Source organism: Gossypium raimondii, chromosome 10 (assembly GCF_025698545.1).
Source record: "Gossypium raimondii isolate GPD5lz chromosome 10, ASM2569854v1, whole genome shotgun sequence".
Lineage (NCBI taxonomy): Eukaryota > Viridiplantae > Streptophyta > Magnoliopsida > Malvales > Malvaceae > Gossypium > Gossypium raimondii.
In genome coordinates, this window is record NC_068574.1 from 56,777,316 (window position 1) to 56,800,622 (window position 23,307).

Genomic DNA, 23,307 nt, shown 5'->3' on the forward strand with positions numbered 1-23,307 from the left:
ACCTATTTGCAAAGAAATCCAATCCAGTAACAAGGCAAAAAATCGAAACACAGTCACACATTTCGATAGAATTTGTTAGAAAATATAAACCCTAATCGAACAAAACATACGATTCTCTAAAACCTGATAAATCTTAGCAATAACTGAACAAAGTTCTACAATGGTACGATTTAGGGTTTATCAAAAGCAAGTTCGAGCATATAAGGAAGGAAATAGGAAGGAATATACCTATTACTGACTCGAACTTGCAGGGCCGACAAGGACTCCTTGAGCGGAGCCTTCCTTCTTGTTGCTTTCATCTTTCGAGTCATCATCGGACTTTTTGATCCTAATTTTGTATTTTGTCTCGAAATCAGCAATTTCCTTCTTTTTCTTCTCCAGGGTCTCGTTAAGACGAGCAATTACTTCCTCGAGCCCTTCTTTGTTTCGTTGCACAGCAGGGAGAACCTCTTTGATGGTTCTCTCGACAAGGACACCTCCAATCATCCGGTAACACCGCCTCGACTGGTCAAGTGGCTGAATGGCATTTATAACTAGCGAATGCTCGCTCACTTCCATCTCCAACTCGGTGATCTTAGAATAAATTTGATTTAGTTCAGATCTCATAGCTCCGTACATATTCGCAACCACTTGTTCGTTCACAGGTTCCTTACCCTCAGATTTGCTGGCCATTTTTTCTCTGCAAACAAAGGGAATAATGACAGAAAATAGAGCAATAGGCAATATCTTAAGAGAGACAAAACATCACGGATTCAATAAAGCAAATTAAATCTATTAAACATTGCAGATAAGCAAAGCCCTCACATGGCAACATCAACACCCAGAGTAGGATTACTCGAACAACCACCATAATCAAACTCATAGCAATCTTCAAAAACATAGACCATTAAAAACTTCATCCAGATGAACTAAAACAATAGAACATCTATTTCAAAATGGAATTCAAATGAAAGCTTATTTTCTGAGCGACCTTACTCAGGGAAAAAAAAAGGTTGATCAAATTTCTTATGTATAAACCAACCATTTGCACATTATCTCAAAATGAGAAGAAAACCCATCTCGAGAAACGATACTCTTCAACACAAGAAAACAAAGCAATATCCGAAAAAAGACATCAAACATCCGGAGATTGGGAAAACAAAAATTCTCTGGAAAGAAATTCTACGTTATAAGAACATGGATATAAATTATGGCGGCAGATGGTTTTCCGATCATGTCACATTCATCATAGTCGGGAACATAATAGATATTATAGCTATCGATTGCAGGTAAATATCCAGAATCCGAAAATTAGCAGCAGTACATAAATAAGATCAATTAACATTAAAAAGCAAACAAAACAAAACCCTAAAATATATCTGCCAGAAATATCAATTAAAAAAAAAAGAACATGATCAAACAGATATAGAAAATGCCAAAATAAACTAAACACTTGCAAATCATTACCACTGAAAAGTTCTACTAGTTACTAAACATCAAAGTTAACGATCAATTTCTAGAACTAGAGATTCAATAAAGACCCATCGAAGAAATTGGAAAAAAAAAACGAAGGGGAAATTAGAATAAAGCAAACCTGGGTCTGGGTATTGGTGTGGTGGAAGAGAAATGAACAGCAAAAAGGTGTGAAAATGGTGCGTTTTCCCGATTCGAAGAGAAATGAACAGCAAGAAGTGAAAGTCGGCTGCTGAGAAAAAGTTCGGTTCTTGGAGGAGAGAAAATAAATTGGGCCGGGTGTAATTTGACCTTTTTGAGGCCCATGGTTTTTTACAAGTGGATCTGATAGTGCCGATAATATTTGAATAAATTTAAAATAAATTTTAAAATATTCTAATTGAATCCTCGAAGCATCAATTCAATCATCGAACGATAGTTCTAAATTACGGGTGAGAGAAAAAAACTGAGAATATGAAAACGGACTCCAACCGAGATGTTTGGATGATTTTTCATGGTTAGGTTTGATACTCCATTTGATATTTGAGTTTGATATATATTTTTTAGTGTGGTACTTATATTTAGTAAAAATCATATATTTTGATGCCTTAAATTATTAATGTTAACTTTTTAATGTTAATTCGGATTTTAGAGTTGATTTGATGAAAAGTCATAATTAACTAATAATATAAGCATATCAATTCAACCATAAAAGAATACAAATATAACCATATTAGTAATTATCTTTTACCAAATCAATTTTAAAACCGAATTAAATACTAAAAATTAGTATTGTTACTTTTGAGTATCGAAATGTATAACTCTTACCAATTATAATATCAAACTCTTACCAAATACAATATCAAACTCAAGTATTGTATGTTATCTTGACCTATTTGAGTAATAAATCAAAATACCATAATTACTTTAATCGAGTTCTAATTTTTATTTAATTTATAATTTATTTAATTTTTAGGATATAAAATAATGATAAACTACACCCAATGTCATTAAATTATTAGTAAGTTTATATTTTGGTCACTCAATCTCAAAAAGTTACAAAATAATCACCAAACTATTTGAAAGTTTCATTTAAGTCAATGGGCCTTCAAGTTTTTTTAAGTACAATTAGTAAGCTTCAAATAATGACTCAACGATCTATACAATAAATTAATGCCCATCAACAAATAGAAAAACATACCTTAAATCCAAGTTGATCTGACAAAATTGAATTGTAGAAGAGAAGAAAAAAACTTTATGATTAACCATACAACAACAATTTTAACAGCCCAATAATTTAAATAAAAACTTTCGAGCAATTTAATTACTATTTTATAACTTTTAAAATTACTAATAATTTAAAAACTTTAGATGTAATTTACCCTAGAAACAAATATTTATCTTTAAAAAAACAAAGATAACTTAAAAATATTATTCTTTTTAATTATACAGTTTTTCTTTTTCCTTTTAATATTTGTCATTAGTTTTTTTTTACCTTTTTATTTAATTTTAAAATCACAATGCTAAGTCCAAGTTAGAAGAGGGCATTAGAGATCAATCTCTATCTATCAAATTAACAAACATACAACAATCTTAAAACTGCAATAACAGCAGCAAATACTCGAATCTGCAGCAGCTAATACTGATTTTTTGCCTCTACTAACACAACTAGTTTGCCTCATAACTACTTATACAATACTCCCATTCTTGGTCTCGTGTTCTTGACTTTCGACTCCATCGTCCAATTTCTTCCTCATCTGCCTTGGATTCCAACGTGCTAAAGCCTTCTTAACCGCAATTGGTTTCCCGCAATCCGGCTAAAAGAGAACTGTAAAACAACGACAAACTATTATTGAGTGGTGATCCCAAAAGGCAGAACCTAATCAGACTATTCTTAACTAATCCGGTTCAAGTGACAATTATCAGAAACAGGAGAGGTAATGGGAGCTACCTTGACCTTTGATGCTATCTGCTATCTCAAATGATCTTGTTTCGGGCTTCTTCGAGTTTCTTCAGTATCTCCCCAGGAGTACGGTCCAACTCGTCTGCAATTTTTCTCTGCAGATCCAAAGGTAGGGTCGGAAACTGCTCACACAAATCCCCATCAATCACATCCTGCAAATTCAATTCAAGCTTTCAAAACCCGAAGCAATAAGTTCAACCAATTTAATATATGGCTAACAACAGTTTGATGGTAATTATTTATTCACCTTGACAGGGAAATAAGCAGATCTGTAAGCCATATGATCTCGTCCGCACAAGGGAGGGTGTTCCTGCCTCATATGCATCTCTAGGTGCGAAAAGAAGTCAACATCATCACGGGAAGTGAACGGAAGCAATGCCCCCAAGCTCCCCATTACAGTTCCATAAAGAACACACTCTCCACCACCTGGTATAAGAGATGCCTTCTGCAAACTAGTTACCACATCCCCGACATGGAACTGAACTATCTCCTCTACCTTGTTAGGAGCTCCATTGAGCCTCCCTTGTTCCCATTTTATCTTTCCACCAGTTGGGTCTTCCTCTATTTCATCTGAGACATCTTGTGGTAGCCGCACAAAATAGACATTCCCGAACTTGTCTGCACCAGCCATGGTGTCAAAATCTATATGGTATGATGCAGTAAGCCATCTCGGAACAACATCATCAGCGAATATATACAGTTGATTTTCATCCCTCCTATACTTGCAAAAATGGAATGACTGCAATAGAGGACCACCTTTATTATCATTCAAGAATAATTGACAAAGAAAGCAAACAGAGGAATGAATAAAATCAAAGTGGACTATAATTTAAGAACCAAGGGAGCATTAAAAAGACCTTGCAAAAGTTTCTTACTTTCAGCCATATTCTAAATTAAATTAGTTGATAAATTTCACAAAATCCATATACAGGTCAAGCAGCAAAAGAGAAGACATGCATACGAGTAATAAAAATAATTCTCAAAGAAACGAGCTAAAGATACGAGAATCCAGGAAAATTTAAAAAACCATACCTCTTGGATGTCCCCAACATATATTCTATCACGATAAGTTTGGATAGAGATAATAGTGTTAGGGAAAAGCTTATTCTCACATTTCCTAAGCAGTCTCCTTTTCCCCAGGTCATATAATCGGAGCACCGATCCTATCCCAGCAAGTAATCTTCCCTGAAATTGGCATAAAGCAAGAGGAACACCTTCCACTTGTGTCTTGTGCAGAAGTTCAAGCGATCTGCCATCTTCTAAAAACCTATAGATATGAATGAATCCCGCAGTTAAGCTTCTTTTGGGCCAAAACTGCAGACCCTTGGCCGTGCCAACAGCCAACAGAGTTCCATACTCTTTATCATGGAAATTCACAGTACACACACTGAAAGCAGCTTCATTGTCCTGAAGCTCCAAAAGACAAGTTGTGGAAGCAGTCCTCGGATCAAGAACTCTAATGCAAGAAACCCACTTGTTTGACTCTGCCTTAGGATAACCATACTGCTCATCAGAGAGGGGATCCTCTTTGTCCTCATCATCACCACCATTTTCCATTTGGTTCATATTGCCGTTACCATTTTCTCCCATTCCTGCAGCCTCAAAGCACTCCTTTCTTGCAGCTTCACGCTCTTCTGCAGTATATGATCCTTGGTCACTCTCAATAATTACCAACAATTTCCGCTTTGGTTGCAAAACAAACCTCCTAGGAGTATACCTCAAAGGAATAGCGGTCTCATTGAAGGTTTCTCCAAGTCGCTCAATGGTGAAAACTCTCAATGCATCCCCTGCAACAGCAACGACACCTTCGGCACACTGATCAGATGAAAATGAGGCAGCAAATTCAAGTGTCTCGTAAGAAAGGGGTGTTAACAGAAAATGTCCTTGGTGAATATAACCAAGCCATGGTCGACTAGACAAGCAAAGCATTGCAGGTCGGCCTCTTACTTTAACAGAGAACAACTTGGGGGCTCTTAGGCCTAAGAAACGTGAACGGGAATCAGAAAGTTGCCCCGTAACCATATCCACTACCGTCCGAAACAGAACTCCATTCTGCAGACCAGCATTAAGGAAAAGATTGGCAGGGTGATCAGCACCATCCTCACCACCTACCGATGCCTTAACTTCAAGGAAAAGGAGAGACTCAGGAGGTGAGGACACACTCTGAACACTCAGAACCTGCATACAATCATCAGGATCCAAAGATAATATACGGATTGTATTATCATAGGAACCAACCGCAAGGAAACGGGACCTCTGTCTTCCTTCAGGAACAGGGGCAATGTCCAGACACGCCACATCTCCAGACATTTCATGCTTCTCAACTTCCATAAGTTGCCCAGTCATATCCACCTCAAAGTATATAAGCTCACCTCCACTCAATGCAATAACTACTTGAAGCCCATTTGAACCAACTTTAACAATCGTCCTTTTCCCAGGTGTTCTCCACTCATTAATACGTCCATCTTCCCTTATATGCCTAATACCATTTGGGTGAACTTGCATCAGTGAATCATCACCAATTAAAGAAACAGCAAGAGAGGGCGTAGTATCAAGAAACCCACTATCGCTAACTTCTTCAACTGTTTCACCAATGGAAAGAACAAGTGTTGCATTGGCAAATGACACGACAATGTATGCATCAAAGGCATCATTAACATTTTTCTTCACAGTCCACACAGCACTTGGGACACCAGGAAGCTGTGAAACAGCCATCTCACTGATGGCCAAACCAGGCCTTAGTATCCTCAATGATGAACGAGGACCACGTCCACAAAGTGAAAATATCTGAGGTGTTTCTTCCTCGAAGAGATTAGCAATTTTCATGTCCATTATTGGCATCAGGCTCTCAGCTTGGTCAATCCTAACTAGATTCTTAAGCCCTCTCGGCTGGAAAAACACTGGCTGAAAACCTTCTTCTGTTTCCATCAATGTAGATGATGATGATTCCACATCAGGGTCATCCCCAATAGCCTGAAACTGATACAAAGCATGATTGCCAAACTCTGAAGCTGCAAATAGAAAACCAGTTTTCAACACACACATTGAAGACGTAACCGGAATTGTATCAAAATACTTAATCTTCAATTCCGAAACTCCTTCATTTCCATGTTCCAATGTAACCTTAAAAATATCTCCATATTCTGTCTGCAAAAGAAAGAAAAACATCGACTTCTGCTTATGCGTAGCCGCTGAAACAATCAAAACACCACGTTCTTCTGGCAAGTCAGCCCGTCTAGGAATCACCGCTCTAACATCAGGATGCCCCTGATTCTTATAGATAACAAAATTTTCTGCGCAAACCAGAACCCCACTTGGCCCATCACCACCACCAGGCACTGTGACCAACATATTTGCCCCATTGTCAACCTGTTCCGACCACTTCCGAGACACATGGTTAAGCCCTAAATCAAGTTCATAAAACGTCAAATGCTTCTGTGCTTCACCTGCAGCCACTCCCGTGGAATCCTGATCAGCCTCCGAGTAATCCAACTCGATGGCAGCAAAAATAGGGTTATCGAAACCACAATCAACACCACAAATAGAGTAAACAATCGTATGTGATTTATGAGCTTCTAAAGGTGAAGAAATGGTTAACCTAGCAGCAGTATCTCTATTCAAAACATAAACTAATTTCTGCTTCTCACAAGCACCAATCATTACAGCTCTTCCTTTCGGGTCAATAGCCAAGTATTGACCCGGAACAATCCGGCGACACCCAGATTTCCCAAAAGTTTCTTGGTGAACTTTATCAAAGACGTTCTTCTCTTTATTGTATTCAAGTATAACGATCCGACCCGAATCGGACCCTACAACAATGTAGTCCTTTTGAGCTCCAGTTAGCCGGAACTGAGCTAGGGAACGTATGCAACCGAAAATTTCGACGGAATGAAGCGTTTGGAGCTTACCGAGATCGTCGGGGCGGAGAAGGGAAAGGATCTTACCACGGGCGACGACAATTTCTTGGATTTTACCGCCGGAGAAGTTTCCATTTATGGCGGAAACGATGCCGGTGGCTTGTTGAAGAGTTAAATTGTAGAGATACATGGCGGTAGTTAGGGTTTTTTAGATTTGGAATGGGGGTTTTAGGGTTATTGTTTTAAAAGAGGTTCATTCGAAGCTTTTGTGCGAGTGAGTGAGAGTAAATTGAGAAATGAAACAGTGGGAATTTTCTTGCGGTAAAGTTCAAAAATAAAATGAGAGAGGAACCCTAAATGGTCAAAATGAAGGGGACGCCCAAACTTCCATTTGAATTTTAGGGTTTTTGGGCTTAATTTGGGCCTTACGTTTTCTCATTCAATTTGTTGAAGAATTCAGCTAAATCCTTTAAACTTAAAAAAAATACATTAATAATTATAAAATTATAAAAATTAAAATTAAACACGAATTATGAAAATTCATATTTTAAAAAATCAAAGATAAAAAATATAACAAAAACCCAAAAATAATTTCCCAAAAATTAGAAAAAACTTAATTTAATTTTTTGCTTTTTATGTTTTTAATAGATTTTTCCAATTATCATTTTAATGATTTAAAATAGTTGTAATTAGTTTAGATTATATCTTGTCATATAAATATTAAACTAAAGTTTACAAAATTGGATTTATGATTGAATCGGTCAAATAATTGATTTGTTTTTTCTTATTTAATTAAATAAATCATTAAGAATTCAAAAAAAAAACATTGTTCAGTTGATTTTTTAACCCAGCTCAATCAGTTTGTATCGATTACGGAATCAACCAATTCGATCCCTATCCCTAGATCGATACTCCATTTGACTTCTAGTCTAGTTTGGTTCAAACATCACTGAATTAAATATCCAATTTTTGATTTAATTAACTGACTAGGTATGATTATTCGTAGTATTGATTCAATCCAATCTTTTATTTATTAAAGATATTAAATTTTTATCAATAAAAAATTATAAAAGAACGTACAACTACTATTTGGTGATGCATATTTTCAGATCTCAATAATTTTAAAAATTGTGTGTCTATATGAATGCAATGACAGTCATAAAGTAAAGACAATACATGTTTTCGCACAAGTCAGAGAAAAAAAATTAAAGAAAACCAAGTCTCTCTTTTTTCTGCCCTAGGGATCTCTCCATGCCAGTACGGAATCTCAGATCAAAAATTAAAATGTTCATCCGACTCAAGTATGAGAAATCACTCCCTTGTTAAAGAATGAGTAAGACCTTCTAACTTCTCAATACATCTGTTTTGTGACACTAATTGGGATGATGGATGTTTTGCCTCTCTATCTCCGTAACCTTTTGAATTATCGTCGGAGCTTCTTCAATCCACCAGACATCTCATTTTTACCAAAATTATTTCGTGACTAGTAAAAATAGTTGATTAAAATAAAATCGAAACAAAACAAAACAAACCAAATCAAATTTAAACTCAAGTCGAGAGGCTTACATTATACGCTCTGTCACCTTCTTTTTGAAATATGTATAACATTCAAGTGATTAAAAGAACATTATAAGGAGAAAGAAAAAACTCATACAAGAAGAATCATTTTTCTAGATAGGACAAAGCAACATTTTAGTCCCTAATATTGACAACCATTTCCAACTTAATCCTTAAACTTATTTTTATATCCACATTAGTCTCTAGGCTTGACTATTTTTTCTAATTTTGGTCCATATGATGATGTGACATTGATGTTGTATCACGTCGTCACCTAAAAAATATATTTTTTATTAAAAAATTAGATAATATTATATCGTAATCTTAAAATGTTATGTCATAGAAGGAGCCAAAGTTGAGAAAGTTGTCAAGTTTGGGAACTTATATGGACAAAAAATTTTAAAGACCAAATTGGAAAAAGTTGTCAAATTTAGGGACTAAATGTTGACCGATGCCAATTTTACTTTTGGGAAAAATATGTCATAAGTCCATGTACTCTTCACAAATTTGGAATTTAGACTCTGAACTTTTTATTTCTAGTAATTTAATCTCTTCACTTTTCGAATTTCAAAATTCAAGTCTATCTGTTAACATTATTAAAATTATTTCATTAAATCCAGGTTAACTACAACATCATTTTTTTAGTTGCACAACCACCATAGTTATGTAGCCACAAAGTGAGGTTTTATTTTTTTGTATTTCAAAACACCAACAAATTTAACAATACTAGTGATTGGATCTGCATTTTGAAATCTGAAAAAATAAAAAGACTAAATTTCTGAAAATAGAAATACAATGACTAAATTCCAAATTTATAAAGAGTATAAGGACTTATACCATATTTTAACCTTTTATGTTTTTAATTGAAGAGAAAACATGTATCCTATGGGCTACTATCAAATCCTACCCATATTATATCAACTACTCCAAACTAAACCAAAAACTAAAGCAATATGAAATATCCAACTCCTCTTAAGTGCCCCATTAATCTATCAATCTCAAGCAATGGCCAATCTTTCATGCTTCTTAACCTTACTTTTCTCCCTTTTGTTCATCATAAAAAACACATCCTCAGCCAGAAATCTTGAAAACCCATCATCAAATCATCACCATCACCATCATCATCATCATCACCACAAGATCTCATTTTCCATGCCAGATTTACTCAACATTTCCCACCCTACAACTTCAACACTCAACACTCACATCCCATTTTCAAAGCCTATAGGCTTTTTCCCACCTCATAAAGGCATCCCCATCCAAGAACCCATCCCTAAAGTCCCCGGCTCGGACTCGTCGGTTCAAACCTTCGGTGGTTCAAACCTCGGGATGTTTTTCCCAGCAAGGGCTACTCTCCAAGAGCTAGAGTTTGGTGCAGTGGTCACCATTGATGAGAACCTGTTTGATGGTGGTATTGGTACCAATGGTTCACCACTTGGGAAAGCACAAGGGGTGTATGTTGCGAGTTCGGAAGGCGAAACGAGTCACATGATGGCGATGACGACGGTTTTTGCTGACGGTGGGTTTAAGGACGGGTTGAGGTTTTTCGGGTTGCACCGGAGGGATGTGTCGGAGTCTCATATAGCTGTGATTGGTGGCATGGGAAAGTATGTTGGTGCTAATGGTTATGCAACAGTTAAATTTGTGGAATTAAGGCCTAATTCTGCAATGGCAATGAAACAAGGGGTTAACAAGTTGCTATTGTTCAATGTTTATCTTAGTTAATTTATAGCTTGATTGATAAACTATATGTGTATTATAAGTTCATTTGTTTGCAAATAAATTGGACTTACTTTTTAGTTTACAACATGTGTTTTCAGTTTAATATATTTCTTTAAACCCGAAATTTAATTTAGTTGGTGTATCTAATGCAGTCATTCTTAAGATATGAAAAGTTTTCTAATTCAAATTTGAATCTTAAATTTGTAACCCTTTTCCTTATTTTGAGATTTCTTTAAAAGAAAAGAATAATTATGAGTGAACTTTGTTAGGAGAAAATTAGAAATTCTGTAATGGGACTGAAATAAAAATTAAAAAAAGTAGAGGTTTGAAGCTAAAATTTTTATATTAAAATGGCTTAAATTATTTTTTAAAAAAGTTTTGAGAGAAGCTAAAATTGCAATTTTTACATCTAACAAACAGGTTAAAAGGAACTAAATTGGATTATTAAAATTTGGTAAGGACTAAAGTTGCAATTTTATCATTTAACTAAGGGGCCAAAGCCCAAGAATATGTCAGTCCCTAAAACCGAAGTTTAACTCAGTTGGTACTGTTGTCTGGACTTGGAGTCTGGATCTTCAGTCTGCAATTCTTTCTCTTATCTCGAGACTTTCGTAAATGAAAAATTAAAACATTTATGAGTAAACTTCATTAAACTCGCTAGGATGTAGTGAAACCGAGATAAAATTAAAAAAATTGTATTCAAATGACTTAAATTAAATTTTTAATGTTTGAGAAGGGCTAAAATTGCATATTTTTCATTTAACAATGAGACCGAAAGGAATTTAATTGATTATTGAAATTAAGAGGGATTAAAAGTGAAATTCTATCATTTAAAAAAGCACCAAGAATGAATATTTTACTCGAAGAAAGAAAAGAAGAGTCCAAAATAATATAGATGGAAACTCAATGGCTACCATTGTAAGAAGATACATATACAAGAAACCTGGAAGGTAAATTTATAACAGTGACAAATTATTTAAAATTAATTCAACATATTCATGTTTAATACACACAATACTCGTATTTAAATCCGAATAAAAATCAATAAAATTGATCTACTTAGCAAAAATTTAATGATTTATAAAATTTTCTCCAATTTTATTTACCATCAATCTCTTTTAATGTAAATCCAATATATATAAAATATTGTAAAGAATCCAACCATACCATAAAGTTTGTGTAACCAATATTCCTTTAATCATATCATTAGAATTAGGTTTTTTCCAACCAAAGCACTTCTTTAAAAAATTGGGTTTTTTTTTTTAACTACTTCATATCATCAAATCCACTTTCTCATCACATATATGTGAATATATATGTGTATATACATATACCCTATAAACTATATATATAGGCAAGTGAAACACTTACATTCAATCCATCAAAATAGTATACATCTTAGCTAAAAACAATCTTAAACAATGGCAAAAGCTCCCATGCTCACTTCCAAAACATTCAAGGCAATCATCTATCTTTTGTTGGTGGCTATCACCTTCACTTGTGTCAATTCAGCTAGGGTCCTTGATGAGGTTGAACCGCAACCCCAAGTCGTCGACGACAAGCCGAGTGGCCAAGTGGTCCCTGCCGCCACTCCAAGTGGCCCAGAGGACGATCCTCCGGTTCCCACCGTGGCTGCCCCAGCTAGTGAGGATGAGGCACCAGTAGCTACCCCTGCAGCACCAGAAGCCCCTGCTGATGATGATGAGGCACCAGTAGCCACTCCTGCAGCACCTGTTGCAGGTGGTGCCGCAACGGGACCAGGAGCGGCGGCTGCCACAGGGGCTAACCCGGGCTCGCACGAACCTGCATTGTCCTTTTTCATGCATGACATCTTAGGTGGAACACACCCATCTGCCAGGGTAGTGACTGGTGTGATTGCCAACCAAGAAATCAATGGCATACCATTCTCAAAAACCAACAACAACATTTTCCCAGTGGAAGGAGCTGCTCCACTTCTGACAGGCAACAACATTAACAACCTTAAAAACATCAACAACCTTATTAACCCCAACAATGTCCCTTTCCTAACAGGTCTAACAGGTGCACAAACCAGTGCCGTCGTCCAAAACTCCCACAACAGCGACAGCGTTATCAATTCCGACAGCAACCCTTTCGTCACCGCAGGCCAACTCCCACCCGGCTCTCTCCAACGTCTCATGTTCGGTACCATAACCGTCATCGACGATCAACTAACCGAAGCCCACGAGTTAGGTTCAGCTATCCTAGGGAAAGCACAAGGGTTCTATTTGGCTAGCTCAGTAGATGGTTCTAGCCAAACCATTGCATTGACAGTTTTATTACATGGAGGTGAACATGGTCACGAAATCGAAGACACCATTAGTTTCTTCGGCGTTCATAGGACCGTGTCACCTGAATCGCAGATCGCGTTGATCGGTGGGACCGGGAAGTACGAGAACGCAAGAGGGTACGCCACGGTTGAGACACTTCTCAACCAGGAGAATCAGCATATAACTGATGGTGTGGATACAATCCTGCATTTCAATGTGTACCTCACTGAGTGATATTAGCAGCTTGGAGGCTGGTGGTCATTAATGGTGGTTCATGTTTTCTACTATTTTATATATTGTGTGATGGCTAAAATTTAAGTGTGGATTTCATATTGGGTTTGGTATTGAAATTTACTGGTGAATATGTGTTGATGTATATTGGTTTATGTTATGTAAAATCCAATGTCACTTTTAATTAGTGATTGATTATAAATTTATAAATTTACATTTTGAAAAAAAAAAATAGAACTTCAGTATTTTGTTTTCATCTACACTAATTGAGGTATACTTTTACACGAGTGCGTAGCGGGTGGAGACCAGCCCTAAAATGAAAAAATTTACATTTAACTTTCTTAAAAATTTATAAAATTTAAATTAGTAAAGATAAAATTGTACTTTATCTTCCTTCAAAATGATAAAATTTGATTTAATCCTTTAAAAATTATAAAGATATAGATATTAAAATGATGAAATTATATTTTACTATCTTAAACATATACAATTTAATTTCGACCCCTAATAAAAATTTATGAGTTTGTCCCTGTTTTTACAAATTCATGATCCAATCAAAATATTAAAATATCATATAAATCATTCTATTGATAAAAAAATTAGAAAGGCTTCTAAAAGTGATGTTAAAATACTTGGAGGTTACTATATTATAAGGATTTGATCAAATTAGTCACTCTATTATTAAATGGATTAATTTAGTTCCTTTACTATTAAAAATAATTAAATAAAGCCAAATTGTAATTGAATTAACATTTACTATTTAAAAATGTTTTGAAAATGATTTTCTCAATTCAATTTAATTCCAAATAAAAAATTCATCTACAGAACCATAAAAATTTTAAAATAATAAATCTGTTAAATGATTTTTAAATAATAAATGTTAAGTTTATTCTAATTTGACCTTATCTGATTCTTTTTATTAGTAGGGACTAAATTAAACCATTTAATAATAGAGGGACTAATATGATACAGTCCCTATAATACAGGGATCTATTAGGTACTTTTATCCTAATTAAAAGGAACAAAAACAGCGAAAGTTAAACATGGGGCATTCCGAGAATTGAACTCGGGACCTCTCGCACCCTAAGCGAGAATCATACCACTAGACCAAATGCCCAATTTTGATAAGTGGATTCTGTAAAACTTATATATATTTCATTTTTTTTACAACGGGGTGTTTTTAACACGAGTTTTTTCCCCTTTTTTGCATTTTTTTTTACCCTCTAACTTTACCAAAAAAAATAACTATTTTAGTCCTCTATTTATTTATTTTATCTCTTTTGTCCTTAAACTTGCATGTTTGTCAAATTACCCTATATTGGATAAAAAGTTAATTAATTATTTTAATGACTTTTAATTTTTAATTATTTATACTTTTTAATTATTTAATGACTTTTTGCTTCTATTTATACTTCTAAATTATTTTAATAACTTTTACATTTTTTAAATTCTTAAAATTAATTAAATCTTGATGTGTCATTCATTTGGCAATTCGTGTGTATACCAAGTTAAAAAACATTAATTTTTCCATCTATTTTTAGGTAATTTGACAAAAAAACACAAGTTTAAGAGCTAAAAGAGACGAAAAATAAATGGAGGATTGAAATGACTTTTTTTTATAAAGTTGGAAGGCCAAATAAGTCATTATGCTTCTTTTTTTTTTTGTTTTGAAGTGTGACAAGTACAAAAACAAATCCGAGTAACCATAAGTATTAAATTGTTTCAAACAAATAGCTTGAGTAATTACGATGCAGAATCAAATCATCACATCAAAAACAAGCTAAGAACTGATACAATCCAGACTAAAGTCAACAAATTGATTAAATCGCAAAGCAAAATTAAATCATTACATCACAAACAAACTACAAACTAATACAATCTAGACTAAAGCCAACAAACTGACTGGAACTAACTGGACTAAAACTTACTCATGACAACCGCATATGAGGGGACTCGAAAACCTACACATAGTAAATCCCGAATCTGAATACTCGAGACCTAAGACTTCCACCTTACCAATTGAACCAAGACCTCATTAACTACAACATAATTTCTTTAAATGATTGATGAATGAATTATTTTACTAACATTTTACGTTTGTTGAAAAATATTGATTAAAATTCTGAGAAAGTTTTATTTTATTTTTTTTAAATCTTATGATAATTATCAATGAAATTTAACAATTTTAATCCTTTTTATTATTTATAAATATTTTAGCAATAATAAGATTATTAAAAATAATAAATAAGGATAATATTTTAAAATTATAACTTCCATTTTTTTTCTTTGGCATATACATTGAGCATAAATAAGTTCATTTTTGGATTATAAATTTCATTGTTTTTCATGTTCATAAGATAACAACTTTAGATAATATTCATATATAGGAGTACAACATACCAAATATGTAAATCACACCAAATTAAAGTCACTTTCACTTAAAAATCACACACCAAACTATGTGGGCACCCTTCATCTAATAGGTCAGATAAACATTGAACTCTAGCACTGTTTGAAACCCATCAGTCTCCCCTGTTTGATTACTCGCTGGTACAATCCTCACAATTGCAAACCCTTTTGAATTCACATATTTTCCTGTCCCCCCCATGATGGCCAAATGCGACTCCGATGCCCCGGTTCGATGAACCCCGAAGAAGCTAAGCGTGTCAGCGTAGTGTCCACTCTCGAACATTGCTGTAAACGCCATTGTATGGCTAGTTCCATCGACTGAACTAGCAACGTAGAATCCTTGTGCCTTACCAATGAATCCAGAAGTTAGCTCATGTCCTATTGTCAACTCGTCATCGATGACGGTCATGGTTCCGAACATGAGCTTTTGGAGAGTGGAGCCTGCCGGAACTTGGCCACCCACTAAGGCTGGGAATCCACCGCCGTTGTTGTTACCGTTTTGCAACATTGCTTGTGCGTTGCCACCGAGACCTGACAGCAATGGGATGTTGTTGTTGTTTAAGAAACCATTGTTGCCGCTATTTTCGTCTACCCCATTGTTGACCGGGAGGTTAGCACCATTTGGTTTGGGGAATGCAAGTTGACCGTTGACTGCAGGGTTGTTGACCACACCAGTGATTGCTATAGCAGTGGGGTTTGACCCACCTAGGATATCATGCATGAAGAAGATCAAGGGGTGGTCAGCAGTGGCTGCACCAGCACCAGAGTTGGCAACATTGGGTCCTGTGGGAATGGGACCACTGGCTGCAGCACCTACACCAGGGTTCCCAACAGTGGTTCCTGTGGGAATAGGACCAGTGGCTGCACCTGCAGCCACACCAGGGTTGCCAACAACGGCTCCAGTAGGATTAGGCTGTGGGACTATTGGGGTGGCCGTAGCAACAGGTGGCACGACCGGATTCGAGGGTTGCTCATCAAGCATTCTTGCAGAAGTGGAGAATGCAATAATTGCGAAGGAAAGAAGGATAGAAATGAGTTTGTAGGTTTCCATAGCTAATATGTTGAAGAAGAGTTGCTTTACTATTTTTCTTACTGAATTGGATGATGTGAGTGTATGTATGTATGTGTATATATAGGTTGAGTTTCATAGGGAGCACAAAAAATGGAGTTGTTAAAGTCGTTTCCATGGTCTAATGTTTATATTATATGATCTCAACAAAAACATTAGAAAGTGGAGTAGTATGTAATAAAATATTTTTATATTATCAGTTCATAGCAATTCCACTTGTACGTGTAACCCCACCTTCGAATAATGAAAGTGGATTAGAAAGAATATTTGGAAGGGTTAATGTCACAATTGGTCCCTAAACTTTCATCTAATGTGCAATGTGTACCTATACAAAGAAAATATCTAATTCGGTGCTTGTACTATTCTGTCATGTATCAATTTACCCCAAAGCTTCAACATCCTTTAATTTACACGCGGACTTAGCAACAAGGAATAAATGAATGACACGTGCCATTTTATGATTAGTTTTGGATTTTGAATATGATTTTACGGGTTAATTAATTAATTGATACTCTCTTTTTATTTTTATTTTTAAGCAATAAAAAAATTTTAAACAAAAAAACAATATAATTGTTGTCATTTAATTTATACAAGTACCATATTGCAAATTAGATGAAAGTTCGGGGGCCAACTGTAACATTAACCCTATTTGGAAGAGTGGCTTACATATGGTTTTGCTCACCAGAAAGGCTTTCAACTGCAACCAAATAAGAATCAAACTGAACCACCAAGTTCTTCACAGAATATATAATATTGGATCAAATGACAGACAGATAGTTCTTGCAGAGTTCATCAATGGCAATCCCAAAAATTTACAGCAAATGGTTTAACTTCATAAACTAATCACCACAAGGAAAAAGAAAGCAAAAAAAAATACATAGAATCGGCTTTCTTTTTTCATTTCATTTCTTTTTGAAACAAAACCTACAATAATAAGGCATCATGGTATATGCCATCATCCCAACAAATGCATCCATACATATATAAGAGTTTTCACACCAATGCAAAGAATGAACCATGTTATGTATGTATGTATCTTTTTCAATACATTAACATGGCTGACATTGATAAAAAATTTTCCCTACATATATCTCTCACTCACTCACTTTCTCACGCTAATGCAACATTAGAATGCAAAAAAATCCGAAAAAAAAAATGAAAGAAAAAAAAAAGGATTCACTTTTGGTTTTGATGATGCATGTAAATATATCTGCCAAAACCATGAGAAAAAAAAAAAACTCTATAGGCTAACAATCTCTGCTGCTAGCTCATCAATCAATGAATTCTCTATTTCTCTACCAATTGCTTCAATATAATATCCTAAGGATAACCATCCATCGTCTTTTCCGAATACTTTCTCAGATGAGTTCGTTTTCGCTTCATTTTCTTGGCTAACCAATAACATGTACAGCTCTTCCTCAATTTCTTTCAAGTTCTGTGCGTAGCTAATAAGTCTTCTTGCAACAGGTTTTGTCCACATAGGGTCTCCTAAGCATGGCTGGAGGATTTCGATTAAACCCAAATTTATGCGGTCGAACAGTAGCCTCCTTGCTGACCTTTTCCAAGATATTTGTTCACCGTACTTCTTCTCTAATGTCTCGAAAACCGAGAGGCTTATTGGGGTTTCAGCAGAGTGCCATCCGTTGAGTATATCGGGGTTTCTAGTATGAAAGCCTGCCTCAGTCAAGACATCGACTAAATAGGAGAAATCCCTGCTCTCTGCTATTCTGAATGACTTTGTCGAGTATTCATTTACATCACATTCCTTTAAAGAGTCTTCTGTTGGATCAGTTTCGTCGTCACTTGAAACAACCATTCCCGGTCCTTCTGAGTAGTCTTCAATTGACTCCGATTTTAGAAATTCGAGTTGCCGCTTCACATCTGTTACAAAACAAGAACATGAAAAAATTTAATTGGATTTATACAAATGAGGCAAAAAATCAAGTGGTCAAGGAATCTTCAGTTTTACTAACCATTTAAGCTAGCAGTGACACTCAGAAAGCATTTAGAGCTCAATAAATTCCCTTCCATGAATGGTGCTTCCAAAACCGAAACTGGACTGGGCTGATTAGCTGCTTCCAAGTTCACGAGAAAGTCAGGGTCGGTGCCGTACTGTTCGGATATCTTCATCGATATATCTTCCTGCAAGATTATAGTGCAAAAGTTCAAGGATATCCATGTTTCAAAGACAATGAGTAGCTCGAAATTAAAGCTGGAAAATTAGAATAACGAAAACATCCAAAGAAAGTTATTAAAAGCTCGATGTATGGAGCACAAAATATAGTCCGCATGTATCGTGCACATTGACTGTATTGTACATCCGCCTTTTGTGCAAAGCATAGTACTAGTATTTATTAATCCTACCATAATAATTGGATGCTTAAAAAGGAAAGGAACATCGAACCTGTTGATTCCAAGTGTCGGGGATTCCAAAAGAAGAATCGTGATCTCTATCGGAGATAGTACAGTCCATTGGTTCAAACCGGTGCTCATTATTATCTTGGGTAGACTTGCCAGCATCTGTAGTTTCTACTACAACCACCACATCAGGGACAATGGTTCGAGATGCAGGCGAGTACGTTGATGACTCGGGATAATCCTCAGTAGACATTTTCCTACCTTTGATGTTGTTCCATTGATCGATTGGGATGATTTCATTTTCAGAACCAGAGTGAACGATACCACGCTTTAATGACTCAGGATCCAGCTTCTCGAGGTCGTTCTCCTCGTATTTATTATTGATAAGAGGTTTGTCTTCGGGCAAGTGATTCTTTTGTGATTCTCTGTCTGGACTAGATGGATACTGCTTGCATTTGGGTCCTGAGTTTCTTTGTTTCGGACAATCTTTCCCGTTGGAACCTTGCTTAACCCACTTTCTTCTTGACCAAGGAAACACCGGCCTCATTGTCATATACGAATCAACATGGAAAGCTTTTGGAGTAGTCCTGATTGTAGGACTTCTAACAGATGTAGAATACACTTGAGATCTCGACTTTATTAAGTCTCCGTTGCCCCTGTTTTTCCAGCCATCTCTACTGCTAATACCTAAAGGACCACGAAAGTTTGCACGTTTAGCATGGTCAGACAATAAGAGCATTTCACCAAGAGTTCTGCTTCTGCCTCTACCCCCAAAAGAGGGTCCATTTTCCCGAAACTCTTTATTCATCCTCCATCTTTCCGAGATTTGCTTCTTTGCTTCCTGAGCCACATATGATCCATCTAAGTCGTGACATAAGGGCTTGTACCAGTTGTTCATATCAGAGTTACTTCGGGAAGAAACCATCATGAGCTCTGGCTCATTTGTAAGACCTTGAGCATCACTGAATCCTAACCTCGGTGGCTCGAAAGAAACTTCAGTTTCAGAGGAATGGATAGACCTACACCCTGTGGATTTCACATCATCGGGAAAGTTCTTCCTCTCCTTAACTTGAGTATACAAATTTCCTTTTCTGCGACCAAGGAACCCTTTGTTGCTCTTATCAGTCTCGGCCTCTCCGGACTTTGGTTTCAAAATGACAATTTTTCTAGAGGAAGGCCATCTTTCGTTGCTCGATTCCAGATGAAATCTAGGAAACATAGAAGTACCATATTCCCTTCGGGAATCATTCACGAAGCCATTCTCGAGTTCTTGAAACAGCTTAGGATTTTCTTGAGAAGGGACACCTTCTTGACCGGTAATCATATAATCCGATTTCTCGAAACAATTTGGTCCTTTGATATGCCTTTGTTCCCGAGACGATCTTAAGTCCAATGACTCTATTACTTCAAATGCAACCTTGAACTCCTTTTGCTCTTCAATGCTAAACCGAAACGAACGCCGTTCATTAAACAACCGTTTCTCCCAAGCACCTATCGAAGCAACTTTACGCAGATAATTCTCCGAGAGCACTCTTTGTTGCTTCCTCTCCTTATTGACAGCTTGCTGAGATTGCAGTTCATCAAGACCCATTAATCTTGCAATCACACTTGGTGTGGCCGTGTTTTTCGACATTTCGTCTACTCGAAACAATCACTCCCTTAATTCAATCGCATCCTCAAATTGGCAAAATGCATATACAATCTGCTACAAATGGAACAATTAACAAAGTTAGAACTAAAAACTAACTAAATTAAAGCAACAATTAACAAATTTCATATCTCCACAAAGAAGAACATATGATTTACTTACCATAAACATCATTTTTTGTCAATTAAAAAAATTAAACTTTAAAAACAAGAAGATTAAAGCAGTCATATGAGCATATATGATAAAGCCAAGAATATAGGGAGGTAAAAAAAAAAGTTCATAGAAGACTCATAAATGCAAACAAAAAAAAGTAAAGCTAAGAGTAATAAATATGTAAGAAACAAAATCATTAAAATTCACTTTCTTGTCAAAAGTAATAATTAGAACCCTCGCATGAAAACAAAGTCTAAAGTTCAACCCCATAATCATTTTTTAAAAATACATTGAAACAAATAAAAGAAAACCCTTCTTTTTCTTTAACAAAAGAATCAAACTTTAACAAAAGCAAACATAAAAAAGATTTAACAAAATAGTAGAAAGAAGAACCCAAGAAAGAGAAAAGAAAACCCAGAAAGAAAAAAGGGGAAAGAAATTGGAAGAAAGATCTGACCTTATTTGGAATGTTGGAAATGAGATTAGGGTTTTAGATGCTGAACAAAAATACCATCAAAATCACTTCATTTCATAGTGTGTTTTTTTTTTCTCAAAGGATTGATTATTGGGTATGATTAAAAGAATAAGATAACATAAGGGATCAAATAATTTTGTCTTGCTTATAATTCACGAAACAAAAAGACAAGCCGACATGTAGAACAAGTAGGTAGGTCAAACACCTTATATATATATTAAAAAAATCAAATTGTGCATGCAAATTCTTTTAAAAAAACAAATGGGCGGTTTATTAAAAAAAGAAACACAAAACAAAAAACTGGGAAATGGGTTTTTTGGGATTGAATCGAAGATTGGGGAAAAAATTGAAACTTTAGATTTGGAATAAATAAACAATGAAGATAATAATTTTGATGATTTGAGGAAGAAAGAAGGAAAAAAAAAAGGTGGGTATTTTGTAGGGACATGTTTTTCGCGTTGTTTTTGTCGTTTCGATGCTAACGCGCGAACGTGAACTGTCGTTTCTTGCGTGTTTCCCGCCACCAAAAGAAACGGTCTTTTTTCTTTTTTTTTTAAATAATAAAAAACCCTAATATTTTTATTATATTCAAGTAAGTCCTTAATTTTAGGTTTGTAACTGGATAAGTTTTTAGATACGACATTAGCTTTTAATTTATATATACCAATTCAATTATAAATTATTAAAATATTTTCTTATATGCAAATTAAGTTATATTTTTAGGATAAATTACACCATTAATTATTAAAGTAAGGGTAAGTTTTATCTTGGTCACTTAATTAAAAAAGTTACAATTTTGGTCACTGAATTGTTTGGGAATTTTCATTTAAGTTACTAAACTATTTAAAAGTTTTTATTTAAGCCACTAGGCTGTCAGGGAGCTCCAAGTGATAACTCGACAATCGGTACGGTGGATCAATACTCATCAACGAGTAGAAGAACATACCTTAGCTCCAAGTCGATTTAACGATCAATGTCGAAAATCAATGAAAAAATTTGTTTGAATTTTGATTCGTAGATTTGTGATGTCCAAACTTGTTTCATGAAAAAAAAAGTTGAACTATAGAAGAGAAGGGGAAAGAGAGCTTTTGATTGGTGCAACAATGCAAACAAAGAGAATCATATAGTATCGATTTTAATATCCCAACGACATAAATGAAACTTTAAAAAGTTTAGTGACCAAATTGTAACTTTTTTAGTTTAATGATTAAAATGAAAACTTACCCATAATTTAACTACTAATAAATATATTTTAATAAGATTCTTAATATAAATAAATTTTTATTTGAAATAAAAATATATTTAAACGAAAATTAAAAGATAAATTCAAATATGATCGATGAATACTTACAAAAATTTTAATGGAAAATTGTCTCTCAACTATCAAATTTGCATTTTTAAGTAAAATGTATATCATCTATAATATATATAAGTTTGGAATAAAATTGAATTGACGAGAATATTTATCATTTTCTATCGTATTACTAAATTAATATTTAAAAATATTTATAATTTAATTTATGTTATGAATATCTTATTAAGTGGATGTCTATCATTATCAAGATAAAGTTTTGATGTACTTTAAATTCTAGTAGTTATAATAGTTATGACCCGAGCCAATGTTCGAGTACCAGGCGCTACGGCGTTGAAGTAACCCATGCTATACTCCCAGGAAAGGCTCGAACGACCTTTAACAAAAGGGTACCTATACCCGAAACCAACACAGGTGGGTAGGTAGAGAATACCTAGGGGTGCGAGACAACTCTCTCTAAGGAACTCGGCAAAATAGCCCCGTAACTTCGGAAGAAAGGGTGCCTCCTCACAAAGGGGGTCACAGTGACCAGGCCCGAGCAACTGTTTAGCAAAAACACAGGTCTTCGCAAAGTCGTAAGACCATATATGGGGGTTGACACCTGCCTAGTGCCGGAAGGCCAAGGAAGTTGGTGATATGATTATAGGGGAGTCGGCACATTCTCTGTTGCTTTCATATATTCATTGTTCTTTATTCTCTCAATCTCTCTTTATTTTATAACACGTTATCAGCACGATCTTACTCAAAGTGATAGTTGCTTTTATCGATGATCAAATTTATCCTTCATGATTTTCAATATCTTTGACGGCAAGATGCAAAGTTTTTACAGGAAGT

General features: G+C 35.2%; 6 protein-coding genes and 1 non-coding gene across 8 annotated transcripts; 2 read left to right on the top strand and 5 right to left on the bottom strand.

Moving 5' to 3' along the window:
• Positions 1–40: 40 nt before the first annotated feature.
• Positions 41–1,742, bottom strand: LOC105777671 (prefoldin subunit 2). The gene is made up of 2 exons (XM_012601035.2): positions 1,574–1,742; positions 41–679 (listed from the first exon to the last, which is right to left on the bottom strand). Exon 2 carries the CDS (start codon positions 670–672, stop codon positions 232–234), a length of 441 nt encoding a protein of 146 aa, XP_012456489.1. The 5' UTR covers positions 673–679; positions 1,574–1,742; the 3' UTR covers positions 41–231.
• A 1,236-nt stretch (positions 1,743–2,978) lies between these two features.
• LOC105776696 (spliceosome-associated protein 130 A) lies at positions 2,979–7,593 on the bottom strand. 2 transcript variants are annotated; one of them, XM_012599545.2, is made up of 4 exons: positions 4,427–7,593; positions 3,642–4,133; positions 3,389–3,546; positions 2,979–3,259 (listed from the first exon to the last, which is right to left on the bottom strand). In XM_012599545.2, exons 1-3 carry the CDS (start codon positions 7,439–7,441, stop codon positions 3,409–3,411), a joined length of 3,645 nt encoding a protein of 1,214 aa, XP_012454999.1. In that variant the 5' UTR covers positions 7,442–7,593; the 3' UTR covers positions 2,979–3,259; positions 3,389–3,408. The 2 variants fall into 2 exon arrangements, with proteins under 2 accessions (XP_012454999.1, XP_012454998.1); XM_012599544.2 differs by having other exon boundaries at positions 3,383–3,546; positions 4,427–7,592.
• A 2,220-nt stretch (positions 7,594–9,813) lies between these two features.
• On the top strand, positions 9,814–10,533 carry LOC105777298 (dirigent protein 25). The gene has a single exon (XM_012600484.2). It carries the CDS (start codon positions 9,814–9,816, stop codon positions 10,531–10,533), a length of 720 nt encoding a protein of 239 aa, XP_012455938.1.
• A 1,371-nt stretch (positions 10,534–11,904) lies between these two features.
• LOC105777299 (dirigent protein 9) lies at positions 11,905–13,251 on the top strand. Its single transcript, XM_012600485.2, has one exon. It carries the CDS (start codon positions 11,952–11,954, stop codon positions 13,050–13,052), a length of 1,101 nt encoding a protein of 366 aa, XP_012455939.1. The 5' UTR covers positions 11,905–11,951; the 3' UTR covers positions 13,053–13,251.
• Positions 13,252–14,094: 843 nt separating this feature from the next.
• Positions 14,095–14,166, bottom strand: TRNAP-AGG (transfer RNA proline (anticodon AGG)). The gene has a single exon. It is a non-coding gene; the product is annotated as a tRNA-Pro (tRNA).
• Positions 14,167–15,347: 1,181 nt separating this feature from the next.
• On the bottom strand, positions 15,348–16,564 carry LOC105777297 (dirigent protein 25). Its single transcript, XM_012600483.2, has one exon. It carries the CDS (start codon positions 16,507–16,509, stop codon positions 15,526–15,528), a length of 984 nt encoding a protein of 327 aa, XP_012455937.1. The 5' UTR covers positions 16,510–16,564; the 3' UTR covers positions 15,348–15,525.
• Positions 16,565–17,401: 837 nt separating this feature from the next.
• LOC105777300 (uncharacterized) lies at positions 17,402–21,477 on the bottom strand. Its single transcript, XM_012600486.2, has 4 exons — positions 21,144–21,477; positions 18,932–20,587; positions 18,501–18,669; positions 17,402–18,408 (listed from the first exon to the last, which is right to left on the bottom strand). Exons 2-4 carry the CDS (start codon positions 20,516–20,518, stop codon positions 17,768–17,770), a joined length of 2,397 nt encoding a protein of 798 aa, XP_012455940.2. The 5' UTR covers positions 20,519–20,587; positions 21,144–21,477; the 3' UTR covers positions 17,402–17,767.
• Between the last annotated feature and the right edge of the window lie 1,830 nt (positions 21,478–23,307).